Genomic DNA, 23,555 nt, shown 5'->3' with positions numbered 1-23,555 from the left:
AAATAATATTATCAACATTAAATAAAAAAAAAAAACAACCGAGTTATAAAATCCAAGGGTTTTTATTAAGGGTTAAACGCGCTCAACATCTATCCATGTACATTCCTTTCCGATTGCGTTAACCTATATTTTAAACGATAGACTGTAATTTGGGAAGGATTTTTTATGCGTTTTATACGAAAAGATTCCTGTTAATTCGGTAAAATCGTTAATAATTTCCAATTAGACCCTACATGCTTAATGAGCATTAATTATCTAGTCAACACCTTTAGAGAGACGTTAGCGCCTAAACTATACCAATCAGACGATTTGACAGCACCCTTTATGTTTTCCCGCATACGAAAGAACCATAGTGGCCTCGTAATCGTCGGTGAGATGGTTTGGTTTCACGTTTCACGGGGACCATTAATATTAATCCCTCACACTTTATAACACGTGACTTACGTATAACCCACATGCTGAAAACGATTATTATCGCACAGCGCCGTCAGTACCTTGACAGTAACACGACGCTTGTCCATCGTCTTACATGTAATGTTATGTAATGGTTAAACGGAGAACAAGAAAAAAAACATTTTACAAAATTAATTGTGTTCTGCGCCGATTTCTCACTCCACGAGAAATACTTTTATACCATTCAAGCGTTTATAATATATTCCCAGACGTAATCGTTTTGAAAATATTGGCTAAATCGACTACGGGTCCGACCTTAACCGGTTCAAGATCAAATAATTCAATTGGAAAATACATTTTAGTGCCACCTATTACGAAGCCTTTCTTCGACGATTTACTTAATAACTAAAGAGCAACATAATTTTTATTTACGCCATTTTTCTTGAAGAACACGTCAACATGTATTAAACTAGTGATCGCCCCTCTCGTAGTACAATATTTTGGCGCTCTTAGACAAACATCTACTTTGCGCCTTTTATCATATACGAGTATATGTACACATTAATCTATGCCCGGGTTCGGTGCCAACTCAATGTCAAAACTATATGTACCAGAATAATAATCTCCCGAGGCGCCATGACCCTCCTTACAACCCTCAGCCATTACCAATGGTTGCGTGTGGTGGGAGGGGGTAGTGAATACTTTCGTGTACGGAAGATGCATGTATACGGCGGGGTGGTATGTGCTGTCCCCAAATCCGTATTAATTATTATAATATACGAGACGAGTGTTAGTTTGGATTTGCGCTTTGAAGACTTCAGACAGCGGCGGGTGTGTATTATTAAATACGTAAACTATATTATGTAAATATTACTCCGATCGGCCGCCTGTAGTCCGCCTAAAGTTTCTGTCATGTTTCAATTTGGACTTGAACACTCATAATATGAAATAAAATTTACAAACTATTGTTGTAATGTCGTTGTTTATTGTTTTAATAGCTATCATATAGTTCAACGCAGACTACCAGCATTCCAAACTTCCAAACTTTGTCGCATCGTTAGTCCCCTGTCGCCGAATATCCCGCGTGTTGTGGAAAAACATAAATATTATGAGGTCTATATAGTATATTTTTATTGCTCGTGGAAATATCGTAAAACAGTGAATGCATTTTATGGGTGAACCCGCTTACACCTGAAATATGGTTACGTGACACGACAACCCGATAAAATACCTATTCCTATAATAATACATACCTGTGATGTTTACGATTGGTCATTAAATAAAAAAACTTAATTTCGTTTTTAAAACATAAAATTATTAGTAAAAATGACTCAAATAATCGCTTAAAACACTTATGATTTTTGTATAGTACTTATTCAAAATTATTTATTTAAGCGTATACGTTATCGCCGAAAACGTTAATAGCTAATTATTACTACTATCTTTGTCTCTTTTTGGTTGTAAAGTAAATTAAAAACAATGATGTCGGACGAAGTAACACATTAATATTAAGTGAATGCTAAATAAATAATAAAATGTTTTGTGAATATTTCATACACATATGAATGGTAATATCAATAGTAACCTATTAAAAGATACGATAAAAATACAAATTATCGCAATAGAAAGTGGGTAAAGTGTATAATCAAAAATAATTAGGTTATAATGAATATTTTTTGTTACATTACAAAATTATGTGATATAAATCATTTTTGTTTTTATTTTTAACAATGTGAAAAATAATATGAAATGCAATTGAACACATCATAATTAGTAGGGTGTGTAAGTAGTAATTATATTTTATTTTTGTTCCTAATAAAACTATTATAGCTTTAAACGGAAATTCGATACAATTTCACAGGAATACATATGCCACTTATATACAAACATAAATGTAATTTCGATAAATTTCCACATGATGCAAAATAGTATTTTCAAACCGGATTATAACCCCAAAAAAATATAAAAATATAGGTACTATAGGAATATGATAACAAAATCAGTCCAGTTATTTCACTCGAAACACTCGTATTATATTATGAACAATATAATGTGTTTTATATTGTATACTCTATTGATATACTTACATAATATACAGTCATACATTCGTTTATAACCGTGTTTGTATTGCCATAATATGGTACACTGCAGGACAGATATCTTTGGATGACCGCAGTTATACGTTTGTATATTTTCGTTTATAGAATGATTTTTTTTTTTTAAAACATCGCTCATCATTCATCCAGTCAATCGTTATACAGTTTCGTATTATAATACATACATAACGAGGTACTTGACACTATATTTTTAGTACAGCGATTTTTCAGACTTTCCAATTTAAGTGTGGACAAGAAAGTAAAACGTAGTACAAAAATACAATTTCAAATTGTAATATAATACACATTTCATGTTTAAGCTAATACATAAAAAAAATATAAGGATGATTAAAAATAGAAATAAATGAAGATGTTGGTAAATATCCTACATAAAATGCATAAAAATTATATTATTTACAAACAGCCTAATTTTTAAGAGCTAATGGCGTTGGAAAAAAAATTCTTGAAAACAAAAAGTACCTAAGATAATGGGTAATTTTCTGCGTAAAAATAATCACCTTGGAAACAGGAAACTTCTATTAGTAATTATTGAAAGTTGTTAAAGCGAAGGGGCTAACTTAACACACACTATATATATATTGTCATCGTTATATAACATAAATGCTGCGCGTAAAACCAGATAATATTTCCGAAAAATGTTATTGTTTTTATTTCCGGTGATAAATCTCTTTTGACTTTCTCCCCATCACTCTCTATCCATACACATATACACCTACCATTCGTATCATCACCGGTCGTAACTCATCGCATTCTCTCTTATTGGTTAGTCTTATTGGTTTTTATATAAGTACCTACCTAATAAAATTTATATGTTCACTGTTCACTTATTAAGTACACAATGTCTCACAGTACGGACATGATATGGACATACGTTGTAAATATATGTAAATAGTATATTTAGCATACATCAATATAATATTATTATATATCACGATTATCAGTTTATGCGATGTATATAGCATATATGTCGTATCTACTTGATGCGACCATTTTATGAACTGCAAAACTTTTCATGAAATGGATACTAAAATTTCATATCGTATAATTGTCTTCATCTAATAGTCATCCACTTAGTGAAACTAAATATAATATATAATTATATAATTATAATATTATACTGCCATTAATTGTAATAATATATAAATCATGTGTCACCACCATATGTGAATATTTATATTATTTTAATCAATATTATATAATAATATCAATATTGCGATATATGGTTTGTGTATTATTTTATCATTATAAATGACAGTAAAATATTACACAATTATATAACTGTATATTACATTTTGTTAATATTATTATGTTTTATTTCACCGAGTGGATGATCATTTGATGAAAAAAATTACACGATATGAAATTTTATTATCCATTTTGTGAAAAGATATCTACTTTGTGAAATTTTTAATTATTTCACTAAGTGGAAAAAAACGGTTTCTATTTCATGAACTGGATAACTTTTCATGAAATGGACAATTTCATCAAGTGGATTCAACATATTTATATATAGCACATAAACTGGTAATCGCGTATACATAATAATATTATACATATACATCGTGAAATCTATATCTATTGGCTATTATAATTTCGATAGTAAATAATATACTCTCGGGACTCTGGTACTAGTTTATTTTATAATAATTATTGAGCATATATTTTAATTGCAATTCGACGAATTTTCCTTTTTCTTTTTTCGTCCACCAGTGACCAGCGTATAGTAAATTATTTAACATATTATACGACGAGTTTTCATAACATAACATGCATTTTTGAATAAATCAACACTAAAATTAGATTATTTTATATTGTACTTTATAGATACCACTGCGTTCTGGAATTTAATTATTACTAAGTCCCTAAAAGCTATCAAAAATAACATTTTCAACGCAACGATGCCCTTAAAAAGTGCCCAACATCTTTTTATAGACACTCAACCACGCAAATGATAGGAAAATGACGGTTTAAATTTTCTAACACTTCTTTATTTCAGCTAAACCAACAATGATACAAAAATCGAATGCCAAACTTGGGAACGTATATAATAAATAAACAGGAGTAAGACATCACGTCCGGTGATCGTTGGACGTAGATATATAGACGTTACCACGTTCGAATATAGAACGATTGACATCCGATATGGACAAAAAATAAGTGCCTGTCTAAAAAACTATGGAATCAAATATTATAAAAACAAATTTACTCTAAAAGTTCGTACGACATACGCGCACTCATAATTAATAAAATTACTTTAAAATTTTAAGAAGAAAAATCCAAAACAAAAGTTTTGCCTTAGAAGTATCTATTACACGCAACGAATCGCGTATACTCGGAACGCGTTGTCCTAGACTCAAGGGTATCAAAAAAATAATACACTTTACATTGAAACCCGCGGGGTCACCAATTATTACTAATGAAACTCTATACACTGCTCGTGCTATATTATACGCGTTGGGTTACTAACGTACTGCACATAATCATACAAAGCGTAGTTTGTCCCGCCGCCGCCGAGACGGACGAGTTTTTTCGGAATATTTTTTAAAAAGCAAATATCATCTCGTACGAAAACGTACACGACACGGGCGCGGGTCGTTGCAACTCGATATCATTATGTCGTCAAGTGTGTCCGACGTCCTAATGGCCGACCCGCACAAAGCGATGCACGTCCCCGTCGTACTTATAAATATGATATTATGTATATGGAACGCGGTCCGCAGCGCAAACACATCAGTGCATACGCATACCGCTCCGGTTTGCAGGGCAGCGAACGGACTTTGCTAAAACTTCAAACCCACGGGGGGGGAACGACGACCGCACACGACCCGCCGACGACCTCCGAAGTACACTGTTATAAATTGATAAATTGCGTTCGGGACTTTGCGAGTCGATTTCATAATAATAATAATAATAATAGTATGACCGTTTTTACTCACAGTTGTAGTAGATGAAAACGACGCACGTGACGCAAAACATCGTGGCCAGCAAGGCGCTGATGGTGGCCAGCGTGGTGGTCCGACACCAGAACGACCGGCGGTGTCGGTGCTGACCGCCGCCGACGCCTCCTCCGGCACCGGTACCGCCGCCACGCGCAGAGTCGTACGGCTGCTGCTGGTGCGGGTGATCGCCATTGTACCGTCCGTTGACGGTTTCCACGATAACGGAACCGCCGCCGCCGCCGCCACCGACGCCGACGCCGCTACCGTTGGCCTGGCTCCGCACGCACGAGCCGTCCGGTTTCGAGAGCACCACCACTTGGTGATACAGATCGGTGTCGTCGCCGTGCGCGTAAACGTCACCGCCACAACTGCCGTTGCCGTACACGCCGTACGCGGCCATCGCATATATGCCGCTGCCGATCGCACCTGCAACGCGAAAACGATGCGGACATGATGTTTTACAGATAGGATTTTCAATATTGCTTTTGCGACTCAAATGCTGCTGGGCCGTTTTCGACAAAAGTTATATCGATAACGATAGATTAACCGAGACTCGAGCAGGGTTTGTAACTTCGTTTTTGTGGCATTCGGGTTACCATTGTATGGGTCGGTTCGCGCATGAGTTTAGTTTTGTTAAAATCGAATATCGTATAATAAACACCGGATTTAATTATGACGTTGCGATTCTAAAAATTAAAAATGTTTTATGATAAGATAAATCAAATATAACGGATAGCCGGATTATGCGATACAAATGTATTCTGCCTATTTCATTTTATATTGCAATTTCGCGTGTTTTATGTATTTAAAATTTAAATGAATAAAATATTTTATTTAATAATTGTATAATATAATATTATTGACTACTTGTTTATAGTAGATTATTAGCAAGTAACTCGAGCCCGTAACATAAAGTCGTTATTAAGATGACATTTATTCTTATCTTTCCACATTTTATGAGGTATTTATCGTAAATCGTTCATAGAATCAATCGTATGATTGTCTCCTATATAATATTTTAATGATGCACCTTTACCACAGAACCTATATTATTCCAAGATGGATAACTTGGATAAATGCTGCATTTTCTATTCAAATGATATTGACAAATTTAAAAACGTGGTTTAAAGTTCAAAATACGACGTCCTTTGTATTAAAACGTAAAAATAAATTGTACAAAATAATAATGTGGTTTACATTCATAAAATTACAGTTGTCCAATATGAATCTTATAGATTTTAAAGAATCTAACTGTGTTTAACATGAACTACTGGAAAATATAAATATGATTAGTGAAATTGAAATTATTTTAATATTGTGAGTATAGAAATGGAAAAAAATTAAAGATAAATGTATGTGTGTTATTGAAAAAATGAATGATACCTTATAAAACCTGTTAAATCTTACAATGATATAACGCATAGGCAGAACCAAAAGTGTACAGGATACGCGGTAATATATCTCCAAATAAAAAAAGTTCTTTACACATGACACTTTAAGATTTTGAGTGGAGCGTGTCATTGTGGTTAATATATGATACAGGCAACATGACAGTATATTATATAATAATAATAATAATATTCTTTATATGGAGAGTGTTAAAATTTCTAAAAATATTTGTACCCTTGAATATAAATGTTGTCCTTGTTAGTTGTTGAGTAAATAAAGAGCACTTTAATTTAGACATAATACATACCTTATTTTAAATTGTATAAGACTACATAATTTGAAATTTTTATTCTAAAAAAACATATTTTTTTTTATTTTTTATTGATTTTATTAGAGAATTAACCTTTTTGTAAAATCTACATTTTTATAATAAAAGGTTTACGTGTTTTTCTGTGAAATTATACAATCTATGTTAATTTCAATTTTGATGTGTTATTAATGCAATTGAATCCATTCTTTAATTATAATATTGTACATGTGGAATTAGATAGCACAAAAGTCATCATCAAACAGACAGACCGTAACGAATATCATCTAGGCCGCAAACAGGAAATTCATTTTTAAATTATTATTTTTGTGATAAATTTACGAAGCTTTCATTAGTTTTGATTTTGACTTCGCCATTTTTGGTTAAATATTATGTTAATTGAATTCCTATGACCTTTAAAAACTTCCTGAACTCATAATATGGCCCTACAAAAATATTAATCGGTGATCCCCGGTAAATCGCGTTATGATGACGGTTTTATTGTCATTGGTACGCGCACTGCCATTGTTGCGCCGGACCTATATAATGGTAATGACGGAGAGTTGTATCACGATGGTTTATAGACCTATATACCGTTAACAATGGTGGTGAAATAAAAAAAAAATCGTCCGAATAATATGGTTAAAAAACGGTCACGAAATATTATAGGTGAAACAAAATGGCTGACGTGTTTTATTTTATCACTCCAAACCGTTTTATACAGCAGCTGTTTAATATTTAAATACTTCTATAAAATTTAATAATAATTAAAATTGATTTAAAGTAAGTACAAGTCAAACATTATTCCAGCCAGTAAAAAAGACTGGAAGTTCGTGGAAACGGAAGAAAAACACTATTTTTTTTATTGGAAATAAGCCTCATTCTTACATTTTATATTGTTGAAAACGAAATGCGTATTAAGACATCGGGATTTTTTTACAGTAGATGTGAATTAACAATAAATCTATCCAAAAATATCAAATTTATGATTTTTTGAAAAATAGACTTAAAAATAGAATTTGATAGTTAGATAAAATACAATATTAAGAATATTTACAATATTTAAATTCATAGATACCATTAGGAACACATAAAAACAATTCAGTATGGTTTTTTATCAACAAATAAATAAAAATTACAAATTAAATTTTGGTTGTTTTCGCATTTGATTACCAGACAAATAGTTTAAGAATAACTACAGAACGGTATTATTTTTAAATTAATTCTGAACTCAAGAGAACGGCGTGATCACAATATAAATAATTTCCCGGAAGCAGGACGTGTTTCGACAGTTTGACACTTGAAAAAAATCTTCATGAATCGTATTATAATTCAAATAGAATAATCATAAATCTCTGTATCATATTAAATAATAATCCTATGTAAATAGTTTGAGTTAATTTAATACGTACAGCTAATTTGTATTTATAATAATATAAATAATTAATAATTATACATTAGGCACGGTTATTTGAAATATTAACGATTTAATACTATTTTTATACTAGTTTTTTTTTTACTGCATAAAATACAGCTGGTTATCTAATTCAAAACTTTGGCTCGAAGCGAGTATATATAAGCTATTAAAAACCGTTCGTATAATCCAACGCTATAGTATATAATATATACATATTAAACCATAAAATATTGTCAATACTCGTGAATACTTTTAATAACATGAATACATCATGAAGAGCTTTTGCAAAGGCACAACGTGCTGCCGTTAACGACTTTTAAAAACTTTCCAATGTTTCTGAAATTTGTTTAACGTCAAGTATATGTTACATTAGTAAACGATAGTTGATAGGTGCCTATTAAAGTATTAACTACCTATATAATACCTATATAACACATTATATTATTAAAAAGTAGTGCCTAAGTGACTTTAATATTATATCACATACTTATTATGTAAACAACTACTATACAATTATATAGTCGTATGTGCTGCCGAATTTTTATTCAAGTTCAAGAATTGCAAAATAAAAAATAATAAAAAATAATTTTTTTCTTAATTGAGTGTTTCTAAATATTTAGATGTTAAAACCACCCGTAGTAATACCTTGAACGGACGAGATGATAATATATTATAAAACACACTTTCTGCTAAGACTTTGCAGGGTATTGTATAATATAGGTAGTAACCGTTTTTTCTGTATATCAGATATCTCCCAGTGAAAAATAGTTTTTCAAAAATTGTATAAACATTTTAATTAAAACATGAATTGATAAATCCAAAAACGAAATAAATCCGAAAATTATAAATATATCATAAAAGTAGGTATTAATAATCAGTACGGCGATTTAAAGCGATATACAAACGTGATGTGTAATATTAATGTCATAGATTACACTAATATAATTTATTATATTACTATTATTATTATTAATATTAATATTACACCTATTGTCTCAGAAAACTGGATTAAGAATAATTCCTATGGAAACCGTTTCAAAGAGAAAATTATGATGACAACATAAATGAGAATTAATACGTAACATGCGCTCACAAACCCATATGTGTCGAGCATAAACAGACGTCAGTCATATGTATATGTACGTAATATAACGTACATTGTACATAATAATATATAGTAGGTACAAGTGATAATTAATTTTAATTATCGTAGTGTTCATTGACACTAGTATATTATGTATAATATGATTTTTTTAACGACGAACATTCATTATTTGAGAATTGGGACAATATTTATATTTTTACATAATTTGACGTATTTTTAAAAAAAATCTATTTTTTTAGTAGTTAAAATTTTTTTTAATGATGATTACTGTTATATTTATAATTATAATGTTATAATATTTGAATAATAACATTTTTTAAAAATATTTCAATTTGCCTGTTACTTAAAAGTTTATTTAATTATTAAATTTTAGTAGCATTTTAAGTGATAAGAGGTGGTTGTCAGCTAGCAAAATTATATTGCACTCGTCCAAACTTTAAAAGTTGATTAAAAAATAATTATTCGTTAAGTATTTAAGTATTAGAAACAATATAAAACCAAAATTGTTAGAATAATTACTATACATTTTTTTAGAATAATATGTAATTAAAATTATTAGTTACAATTCAAAAAAAAATTGTAAAAAACATTTTACAATTTGTATTATATACTTAATAAATAAATACATATATATATATATATATATATATAGGTAAATACAATTCATTGCTATAACCATCAAAATTCTACTGAAGAAAGTAGTGTAGTCAATAATATAAATCCCATAACAGATGTTATGTGGTATGTACCACATTATAACATTTATAATATAATTAGTGAAATACCACGGAGAAGAAACAAAATAATGCGAAAACACGTTCCAGATGTAGTTTTCCGTTTGACGGCGGTCGGGGATGATACTGTGTCATGATATCACTTCGCCGTAATAGTTTCACGTGTGCGCGCGCACGTGTGTGTGTGTGTGTGTGTGTGTGTGTGTGTGTGAGTGTGTGTGTGTAGGTTTTCGGGTCGAAGTAGTAATCCAAGGACGGGAAAAAGAACAGAAAAAAAAATAAACAAAAACAAAAGATCCACACCGTGTTTGCCCCATATCCGCTGCATTCGAGGCGAATGGCTGCCACCCCGGTGGCGTTACCTTGATGGATAACCCTTTTATGTACACACTTTTTCGTTTTCTAATGTAAAGCCCAAAATGTGCAAACCAAATTTATTATACCCGCTTTATACGTATATAAGTCCGGATCCATTTCATTGCGTTGCGCATACTGCGCTCGACAATAAAAGTTACATTAAATACAAATACATAATATATATAATTATATTTAAATAAAGCGACAACAATAACGGTGATAGCAGTAACACTAGTTGAAACGCATTTACGTATCCATGGTACAGAAAAATAAAAATTAAATAATTTGTTTCTTACTATTTTAGACTAGTGGAGTTTAAAAAAAAATATATTTATGTTATATTAAATATACGTTATAATAAATATACTAAATATTAATTTTCACATAACTAACCACATGATGTATTTGAATATAATAATATACGATATGAATCATAAGTGTGTGTATAATAAAAATTGTATAAATATATATTAGGTAAAATAAAATCAACACAAACTTATAGTAATTTATCATTACACTTTTATTCAAAATAAATTGAAAACAAAATATTTTTAATTCATAAAAAATGAATAGCAATTTATTTTATAAATAAATTTAACATTAGATAGACTATAATTATTATCGAAAAAAAACTCGGATAACAATTTTTTGTTATGGAATAGTCTATAAACTATATAAAAGACATACGAAGAATTTGTTTGTTGTGAATGTTGTCAAGTTATGAAAAAAAACATAAAAAATCATTATAAAAACATTTTTTTTTTAATTTTAATAAAAAAAATAAATAGGTTTTCTATTGAAAGAGAAAAAATATGATATATTTTTTTTAAATATATTTGTAGTCATCAAATAAATATAATGATAATACAAATAAAGAATATTATATATGAAGCATTGCATGATGATAATATTTAACTCCACTAACAATAAATATCAAAATGTCAATTATAATATAATCATTTCTTCGTAACCAAAGTGCAATTAGCGATATATATTTAAATTTCAAATGCTTAAAAATGCTTAAAACTCATTACGATTGTATATTATTCTAAAAAATGATTATGAAATTTAAAATATTAAGTTCATATTATTATGTAGTAAACAATGCGAATTTTAATAATTAAAAACATATAATTTATTTATATTCAAATTGAACAAGCATAATATGCTTTAATAATGAATATAATAATAAGGCATTTAAAGCTTAAGCCCAAAAGAATAATATTTATATTAGACATATTAGACATATAGTAAAAAATCTTAGGGTATTTGTTTGACTGTCATCCATAATTTACCTATATAACCTATACGGATATATAATATATATATTTCTTCTAAAATATTAAAATATATAAATGCATATCATGATATATAATAGGTATGGTTCATTCTAATGTAAGCAATAAGCATATACTGAGTGGTGTGGGTTCGCATGGATCATTGAATTTTCATTCTCGTATTACGTGCATATACGTCGTCTTCTATAGCACAGAATATTTATTAAGTGGATGTACTCTATGTAATGACTAACAAATTTTTAATTTTATTTCTATTTTTAGAGAAATATTGGAAGTTTCAAATTTAACAGTAATATATTTCATCTAGCAAATAAAAAACGAAAATACCTAAATTATATGATTTGTATTTTTTCTTTTATTATCTTATAACACATAATATATTTGTTTATTCTATTACTTAGTTACACATTTATTGTAAATTGTCCGTTAAATTCCTCAGTGAATTCAAACATAAAAATTTGATAAACTAAAAACAATTAAGCTCCTATTAAACTAAACGCATATAGTCAATTGCACACTCTTTATTAAAATAAAGAATATCATATGTATCAAGATATCAGCTAAGTAATTTATTTTACGTAAAACCTACATTCTTTCAAATACCATTAAAAAAATATTATTTTTTTGGAATTTCATATTCCAAAGTTAAATATTACTAGAAATATTTAATTATATTAAGAATTTTGGATGATTAGTTAATTAATTAGTATAATATTTAAAGTTTAAATGGAAGGAACAGTGGACCAATGTTTAGCAGGATACCCCTTTTTTCACTCCACTCATCTTATCATTGAATACTTATAATTTATAACTCACAAACTACTCTTTCAAAATTAAATATTTAAAAATTATATTTTGCTTTTGAATAAGGAATTAAAAATATTTGTTTTCATTAAAAAAAGTAAAAAATTAAAATTGTGTAAAAAATATATTTTTAAAGGCAATAGATTTTCTTAAAAATAATAGTTTAATAATAATAATAATAGAAAAATCATCCGTTATAAATACTACCTATAATTAAAGTAATGGTTTAACTAACATTTCCTATGTTATTGCTTATCTTTTTATTAAAAAATTAATTTTATCACGAAGTATGAATAGCATAAATATAGCTGAACATGTATCTTTTGAAAATAAAAATTTAAAACTAACTACTAAGAACTGTATCTTATACTTATTTTATACATTAAAGCAGTCTTCAACTTCTTTTACTGCGAGTCACTTATATATATATTTTTTTTTTAATCTCGCTGGCTGAATTTGTATTAAAAACATAACATATTAAATTATTGAAAATGTATTAAAAAATACATGTTATGCTTAAAATATGTTTGTGTTCCTCAAATAAATAGACAAGGTGAGCTGCCAATTGAGTGCCCATACATTAAAGCTTTACTGAATCATAGAAATAACAATAATTAATAATTAGACAGTAGTATTGAATCTTAACCATACCTATTCGAAAAAAAATAGTTCCTATATTTCGATATATGCAATAATATAATTTATTATTATATTTGTATTCTAACTTAAAAGTTGTTATTAAAAAATCTATACCTTTAGATCGCAAAAAATATATAATTTATCGAGTCCATTGTACATAAATTAAATATATTTGTATAATATTTAATGGTTTCAAGTACTTAATGAATAAGACCAATAGCATGAACATGGTGATAAAATACATATGTATATATATATATATATATATTACTTGAACAAATAATTAGCTCTGTATGCTTATCTACTACCGCTTTACTCTGTAGTTTCTACATGTTCATTAAAATGGTCTTGCACTCTTGTTTTACAACATGTTCAGTTATTTTTCAAATAATCGTTCATTCGAATTATAATTATTATTCACACAATATTCCTCAAGACATTGCTGCCTATAGAACTCCAAGACTAATGGACCTCGTTTAATGATTGGACATTTCCAATGCTAAGTAATTGTGTTGGTTAAAACTGTGAGGTGAATGAAATCAGACAAAATGAAACTTGTTGGGTTGTTTCATTAGCGAGCAACCTCCGATTTTAACGAGATAGCACTCAGTTGTCTGGAAAATCAGTAGAAACCTATTATAAATGTTTTCTAACAAACATGAAATTAAAATAATTTTAATAACAGAATAGAATAATAATTATTGTATTCTGTGTTATCAAAGGATAAAGGTAAACATATGTATTATCTCATACGGGTACAATGTAATTTACTGATTTTTATGTGTCTTTTTATCGTACAAATATTACTTTCTAGAAACCTTTTTATCCTAAAAAATAATTTCAGTTTACAATTAATATCATTCAGACTACTTAGCTTGGGTGTTAAATATACATTTACGCGTTCACTATGAAATTTACATCGGTGTATTCGTGCAGAATATTATATATTATTATAGAATAGTTCGTGTGTTCTACTTTTTGTTAAAGTGGAAATTATAAATAATAAATGTATCTGCATTTTTAATACAACAGTTAGAGTTATTGGTTTTTAAATAATTTGTTTATTGTACTCATAGTATACTCAGTTTCTTTTCTAATAATTATACAATTTCAAATTTATTTGGTATCATAATGAAATTGCCAAATACCTCATACATAATTTGTTTGCACTTTATTTAACTAAGTTCAAATCATGAATAATAAATATATCGAAAAATCGAAGTTTTAAACTGCTTAAATAATAAATATATAATGATTATCAGCGATCGATGTATACTGCATGGTTTACGAACGTTTTAATCTTCTAAAAATAAGTCGATAATATTATAAAACTAATCCACAATTTATTATTCAAACAATAGTATCAAAATATGAACATGTTTTTGAACTATAAAATATTATTATATTATATTACTTATAATTTTCGTAGGGTTAATCAATAACAACTATTATTTCTATAAAGTATTGTTAGTAATATAGTATACTAAAATATTATAATATGATATATTTATATATATTTAATACAAGATGATTCACCAAGCATGAAAACACCACTTTTTTATTTTAATAATGCATTTATTTAAATTTTGATTTTTAGAATTTTCAAGTACGGGTATACTAAAATACCATATTTTCAATTACTTATATTTATATACTATATTTAAGTAAAGGCGATATACATTTTGTTTTTCAAATAAAAACCACATTTTATGCTGTAAATTATTTAGCAGTCAATATTCTTAAGAAGTTATATGTACCTGAGTTAAAATTCGAAGTAAAAGTTTCTGAGCTTTCACTAAGGATAATAGTTTATGACAATGGGTTTAAATATATACATGGGGAAGGTCATCATATGAAAATTATAATAATTACCACTAAAATACTTACATTTTGCAATTTTTTTAAAATTGCCCTAGTATAGTTAGAACTAGATTAAAATATTTCATATATTTTATTTTATATTATAAAACCATTAAGCATCATTTTATGATTTATTATAAAGATTTGAGTACATCAATATTAATTTCAACAAAATACCAATTTAAAAATGTATTTAAAAAAAGAAAGTTCAGGTTTAAAAAACAGAAATTTATATTACCACACTCCTGATTTGATTAAAATCTTAGTATCTAAAAATATTGTTTTTATTTATTCTTGAAAACAATCAGAACTTGAATAAATAGATTATTACAAAATGGGGGGGTTGTAGATTTTAAATTATTTTCACAAATATGAAATCTTAATTAATAGCTAATTTATAATTATTTACATCCTATGCGTAAGATATTAGAAAAATCATATTTATACGCTATTTTATAAATAAATAAGTTATGTTTGTTCATATTTGAAATAAGACAACATTAAAAAAAGTTTTAATATTATAGATAGGTATATTATTATTTATTTGTTTTCAAAAGTTTTGTATAAGTATTTGAGATAATTTAATTTTTGTACTTTGAGTTAACAGATAATATTTTAATCAGAGACTCTTTCATTGAGTACATAATAATTACAATTTTCCTGCATTATTTATATCTTATCACGCAACTAACTTCAACTTGGTGTTAATCATTACGATTAAAAATTTAAAAAAACTAACAACAAATCTTAATAAGGTTACTTGCGTGCTCCGCATGGCAAATGCATAAATCGAGAATACTAATTAACTTCAAAATTTACGTAGGTACATAAATTCTCAAACTTGCAGAAAGTTGCACTTAGATACTATATAGTTCTTTTTTCCCCATTAATGGTTACACTTTAAATGTTACTATAGTCAACTATAAACTATTCATTCACACGTGTTTAACATTAGCTAAATACTGGAGATAAACACAACGGTTCAAACAATAAATTCAATGATTTATTATTACCATAATATTAATTGTAAAATAAACACTTATATTACATATTTTATTTTATTTTTACATATTTATTATGAAAAACCACGAATTTAAAAAAAACTTTCAAAATAAGTTTTACTATAATAAATTATTAACATTTTAACATATTTTCTTTCGTAGATAAAATAAACTATATAAATCAATATTGCATGCTTTGTGAAATAAAAAATAAAAAGTATATTTTTTCAGTAAATATGATAAAATAAAGTTATGTTTAATCATAAATTAAGAACTACAAATTGAGGGTACAAAACGTTAAAAGTTTTTCTAAATTAGAACAATTTTATTCACTTTATTCCACACTTGCAATGAAACTTTTAGATTTTGTATCTTTTTTTACTTAACAATTAATTGTTTGAGTATTATACAGAGAAGGGTGTTTTATATCTCATTAAAATATTACTTTTAAAATGATAAATTGTGGCTATCAAAAATAATGTCTTCATTTTTAACCATTTAAAACAAACACAAAAAAAAGAAAGTTTTTAATACTAATTTTTCAGTGTTAACGTTTATATGTCAAAATATTAATTTATTTTGTTAATATAAATACAATATTTTTATAAAAAAAAAAATAAGTGTAGTACTATAAATCTTTAAAATTACTTCGTACCTCATAAACAATATTATAATCGTATTAAACTTGTTATGTATTATGATATATTATATTTTAAAAAAATACAAATTTTTTAATGAAATTAAACTTTTTTATGAAAATATTATAAAACTGTGTACTAAGAATAATTATACAACGTAAAGTAGTATGTAGCTACTTACAACATAAATATTATTGTATTTTACTAATCAAAAAAAATGATACACAATGTAAAATTATAATTAAAGAAATTCACTAGCTAAAAAAAAATTAAATAGGAATCTATCTTACATGATTATTTGAATTAAATTCCGTAACAAAAGGAATTATATTTTCAATGTATAAAGTATTATGCATTACTATTAAAATCAAGAGATCATGACCTAAATTCTTAACATATTTTTACCGAAAACGGAATTTTTTTAAATAAAAATTAATTCTTCCTTTTTTACCTTATTAGGTAGGTATTATTAATCATAAAAAAAAATAATCATTTTATAACAGGGATTTCTAAATTAAAAAAACAAATATCATATACAATCACAATTTAAGAAAAAATAATATTATGTGAAATTCAAAATAACTATCATCTTAATTAAAATTACCTAAATGTATTTCTAAGCCCTCGCGGAACAAAATGTAAAATATGCTAATGGAAACTAATGCAAATATTTTTCAGTTTACATACTTATACTTTCCTCAATATTTCACATTATTATTCAACAGTTTCGTTCAATAAAATATTAGTTATCGAGGTTTTGCAAGGTTAAAGTACTGTTTAACCTTAAACTATTATTACATTTTTTTAAATTCCAATAAAATATAATCGTAGGATAGTATTATTTAGTCTAGACGATTCGTTTGAAATATGACTAATTGTCGCAAAAAATACTGTCGTCGTGCATCGACAACATAACACTATTATTTGCAATCGAATAATATATAATATGATATTTCAGTCCGATCGTATTACAGGAGTGTACATAATAATAATAAAATAACGATGTTCCCTCCGATCATCGGTTCAGGTTAACATATATTTTATATTATACATTTTTTTTTACATCCATCAACCTCGTCGGTGGTGCACATTAGTTGATTAGATTAGAAACATAATGTATAATATGTAACATAATAATATTAAAAATATATTATTATAATTTATTTTAATCATAATATACTACGCACAATTCAGTTGCAATTTAAATGGATAGTAAATGATACAGAAAGCTAACTAAGTCAAAAACTAAACAAAATACTCGATCACAAATTAATAATTATTATCGTTCGCACATTGTCTTACGATTTTTGTTTATCCGTAAAAAATTGAATCGTCATAATAATGTATATCGTTGCTATATTATAACATAATGTTGTGCAGCAGCAGCAGGATTATCATTATATTATATAAATATGCATCGTCTACTTCCCATAAGGCACATTGTGATATGATATACTTACCACGGATTGTCGTAGGTTAAGGAGCGATACGATTGAGGCACGTGGGTTGCATTTCGTCGGATCGTCAGACGTGCGTGCATCTACCGGAGGTTACCGCGAACGACTGCCGATAGTGGTCACTGGCCGTGGCGTTGCGGCGTAACCACCGCAGGTACGTCTTCTAATGCGCGCATGTCCGACATCCTGACTAACGTCGTCGTCGTCCATGTGGAGACATAAACGCGACTCGAGAGAAAGAATGATATCAATGCCGATGACAATAATAACCGCTATAATAAACCTAACTACCTAACACATAAAATATTGTATAAATTCATGTAGGCGCCGATTATCTAGATATAATATAAAAATTAATAAGACAATAATAATACTCGTACATATTATCAATGGTGTAATATTGTAATATAACGGATAACAGAAGAGATAAAGCTTTATATTCGATAGATATGAAGATGAATTTTTTTTTATTTTATATTCTAATATTCGCACAATTAATACAAGTATAAGGTGCAATACGCGCAGAATGATAAATGTATAATACTATTTAAAAAATAACAATTTTGAACACCGTTTGACAAGGTTTCACCAAGCAGTCAATGGTAAAAGGTATCAATATTTAACCATCTTTGAAAATGAAACTAAAAATCTAAATTTTCCCCTAACTGATAATCTTAATTGTATGATATTATTATACGTGCGTAAAATAGTAGGTTCATCGCGTTATTAATTAAGCAGATTTAATGTTTACCTGCAGCAATGTAACATACTAATACGATTTGTATGTAGGTATAAGAAGCGTTACGTCTTTTGTTATAAGTAGCTAAGTATACATGTACAAATGTATTTTAAGACAATGCAATTTTGATTAATGATTCTGTATTACCTACCGTAGAGCAATACCATTGATTACACAAAGTGATTCACCAAGCATGCTCAAACCCAATTTATCCATTAAGAATGAATTTATTCAAATAATGATTTTTGGAATTTTCAAGTACTGCGACAATACAAAGTTTTTTTTTTAAATGAGTACCGATACCTCTTTTTTGAATATAAAGTACCAATAACATAATTTTTATTAAAATATTGACTATCAAAATCAAAATTCAATGAAGTAATTCTAATAGTTTTTATATTTTATATATCTATGAGTACTAAGGATCCTTAATAAAGATTTTTTTATAAAACAAAAGTTGGTGTAAGTAATATTTATTATTGAATTTATTAGACTCTAGCAATTTACACAAGTTACATATTATTAATTAAATTATTATAATCAATTCATTATTACTTTAATTACTTACCTTTAATAGAATACAATATATTAAATGATTTGCTAACAGCTAATTATTATTATGATACTTATTTTATCGTCTAAAATATGAATAGGTAAGTATAGGTATAGTAATTAATAATTTAATTTAATTATTAACAATATGGATATTGTAAAAATTATTCACAAAAATGTGAGCTGTGGTTGTTACTTTGCAGTACAATAGATGTCGAGTGAATCGCTCTAATGGACGTGTTAAATTTGAATTCAATGATATATCATTTTTTACAAAAACCGTTTCTGAGTGGAAAAGATCTTTTAACCTACTCGTATATCACTAAATATATTTCATTATTTGTTGTTTGAAGTAATTGAAGTAATTTTGTAACTATTAGAGTTATTATAAGTTTATTTAAAATCTTTAACAAAAACATTATATTATATTATATTATATTTAATATATTATTAATATTTAATTGTACAAATAGTACATATTTATACCATATTATATCATTATTATTAATCTCTGGGCCAATGCCTACCATCTAACCCGCTATAAAACAGTGTGAATATGTTCATGCCGTTCGTGATATAAATTGGTAATAGATTAAAATTAATCTACATATTTTAAAAATATTGCGTATAGAAAGTTCATAATATACATACAAGTTAAGTCCCCTGGAATAATATTTTTGGATTACAATAAAATAACTAACATCATTATTTTTGGTTTAAATATGTAGTTCCGTCAACATTTCAACTTTAAATGTTTATAAAAAAAAATGATTTATATAGATTTTAGATTTTTAGGTTTCAGCATGAACTGTTTACGTGGTAACGTTTTAAAATCTTAGCTATACAAAATGAAATTTTGAATAATTGTTAACTACAAAATATTTTATACATTTTTGTAATTTTATCAAGATTCATTAAGATTTAAACGACAGCTTATAAAAATATATTGTAACTATATATTTTGGGTATTTTTTAATATAAACAACTTATAAGGAACCTTATATTACATTTTCAAAGACCGTATAAAAAAAACGTTTAACAATATGAATTAAAAAAATTAAAATATCTAAATCTTTTTATGCCTATGGCAAGGACCAAGGACCGTCAAAATATTTTAAACATAATTTTAAATTTCACCATGTATATACAATTCTGATATAAACATTTACTCTACTTGTGAAGTATCTACAGTTATTAATTTATGAGTCACGTTAAAAAAAAAACAAATTCAATTTTATCAAATACTGATTTTGTGGAAAAATTCCTGTTTTTTTTTTAAAAAATATCCCCCTCCCCACGAATAAGCAATTTAAGGACTTAGCCATCACGTAACTATATATTATCAAGGTTTTATCTAAACTTTACAAATCTAGACTAGGAGTGAATTAAAAGTTTTCATTAATTTTGATTTTGCTTTCTTTGGATAAATATGTAAATCAAGTTACTTTTATGGCTACCGAAAACTTTAAGAATTCCTTGATTAGTTCTATAAAAATGTTGATTGGTGATCCCCACGATATACATGTACGATATACATAATACACACCATACACACCACATAAATAAGAAACAATAACAAATTTTAAATAACAGTTGTAGAGGCGTCTTACTATGAAGAAAATGTGAATAATATGCATAATATAGGTGCGTGAGATGACTGATGTGCGTCTTAACCATGATACCCCACCCTTTGCGCGTAATACTCGGGAAACGGGAGATGTGTTTCGTCAGACCGGAAGTGATGAAGACGTATTATACAATACTCGTTTCTCTGGAATTTCACCAGCTGTCTTACTACTCCTACTGCATATCATTTTTCGTACTCACTAACGACAAATAAAATCGTTTTGATCGAAAATCATTGATAATCGACTGGTTCTTCGGACATGGAGAAAACGGTTAATAACTATAATTTTCCTCGAAGACTGAACTAAGGGGGAAATATTGTGGTTTGCTCATTCATATAATATATAAATAAAAAAAATTAGTAATTTAGAAAATACTGCATTTATAATATTATGTATATTTTAATTAATATAATAATATGTAATTATACTGTATTACGTATTATACCAACTTAAACGTATAATTCAAAATAATTTTTCTGTAAATATCATAAAATATAAAATAAAATAAATTATACAATAATATTTTAAAATAAATCAAAGCTGTTCAAGCATATAGTAAAATTCATAATAATGTAATTTATGTAAAAGTTTTAAGTTCCCATGAATAATATTTTTTAACTATAACAAAATAATTAATACATTTGTTATTTATTGTTTAAATAAATTTCATATTGAAATTTAAAATATCTATAAAAAAATTGGCCAAATACATTTTTAGATATTATATCTTAGCAGTAGGAACCATTTAGGAAGCATCTTATTGTATTAAATGTTTAAATCTTAGATATATAAAACACACATTTTCAATAATTCTAAACAACAAAATGATTTACTAATTTTTGCAATGTTTATGAATTTTGTCAAAATTCTTATTTTAAATTCTTATAAAAAATATTGTGACTATATATTATATGTTCAATATTTTTTAGTTGATAAACAAACAAAATAGGTACATATTTAAGCATTTCTAGTGAGCAAATATGGGAAAATATAATATGACAGTTCCGGAAACTCGTTTGTACGTCGTAAAGAGTGTAGTATATTATATTAAAGTAATAATAATTTCTAAAATGTAAATTTAAATTAGTAAAAACCTTTTTTTTTTGGAATAAATTCCATATTTTTTAATTTTAAGCCGGAAGAAGAGACATGCGAGTTTTAAAAATGTACATACATAAATCGATGCAAAGCAGGCTTTATTTTAGTAAAAAAAAGTGAAAAAAAATCATTTTTACTATTATAAAAAAGCCCAATAATTGCATGTTTTTACTACAATTTTTCATTTTACTTGCTTTTAAGTGTGAAGGAACAACTATAACAGTTTAAAAAACACACTTGTATTTTTTGCAAAAAAAGTAAAAAAATTACCATATTTTTATTTTATCCAAAATATAAAATTATAATATAATCATCAGTTTTTAAAAATTTCAGGTATCTGCGGTTTTTTGTTTTTGAATTACATCAAAACAACAAAATCGCGGCAGTTTTTCTTTAATTTTTTCCTTATTTTTCTTGACTATAAAAATAAGTATTAGGAATTTTTAAGTTTGACCTCTCTGAAATACAAACAATCCAATTAATATCAAAAAACAGCAAAGCCCACCTCCATTTTAAAAATCAAATCATTTTATCGATCACACATTGTGTGGTATCTACAAAAAAAAAAATCATTGTAAATCAATACATTCATCAGTCCATTAAAAATTTGAAATTCGGGTCGTTGGTTAAAATTGATAAACGTGTTATAATTTTTAAAGAAATGTCACCCAGATGAACAAACTCTCCTCCTCATCTTCTAAAACCACCACTAGTTGGGCGTTTTTAACTAAAACTTAACTTAGCAATCATTTTTCAATCAAAAATGTTATGCTAATACTATAATATTGCCTAAGTATTATTCCATGATTATACCTTCATTGAAATCGTTAATTATACGTCTATGAAATTATATGATTTTTTTTAATGAGTAAAAATAATAATTTAGTATAGTCTGTAATGTGCGTGTATTTTTTCGCACGATTATATCACTTTTTATAATATTATCTAATATACTATTACAGTAAACAATAAATACAATAGTAAAATAATATTATAAGCTTAATACTACGAAACAATGTAAAATTGTATCTTTTGCGCCATCTATGCATGTATTGTTTACCCATAATGTTATGTTAAAGATAA

General features: G+C 27.0%; 1 protein-coding gene across 1 annotated transcript in view; it reads right to left on the bottom strand.

Moving 5' to 3' along the window:
• LOC113552819 (agrin-like) overlaps positions 1-18,557 on the bottom strand; it is a 174,559-nt gene extending 156,002 nt beyond the window's left edge. The window contains 2 exon segments of the mRNA XM_026955765.1: positions 5,447-5,875; positions 18,459-18,557. Coding sequence (XP_026811566.1) covers positions 5,447-5,849 — 403 coding nt within the window. The 5' untranslated portion in view covers positions 5,850-5,875; positions 18,459-18,557.
• Between the last annotated feature and the right edge of the window lie 4,998 nt (positions 18,558-23,555).

Source organism: Rhopalosiphum maidis, chromosome 2, assembly GCF_003676215.2.
Source record: "Rhopalosiphum maidis isolate BTI-1 chromosome 2, ASM367621v3, whole genome shotgun sequence".
Taxonomy (NCBI): Eukaryota; Metazoa; Arthropoda; class Insecta; order Hemiptera; family Aphididae; genus Rhopalosiphum; species Rhopalosiphum maidis.
The sequence above is the reverse complement of the archived record's forward strand: the minus strand, read 5'-3'. Positions and strand labels throughout refer to the sequence as shown.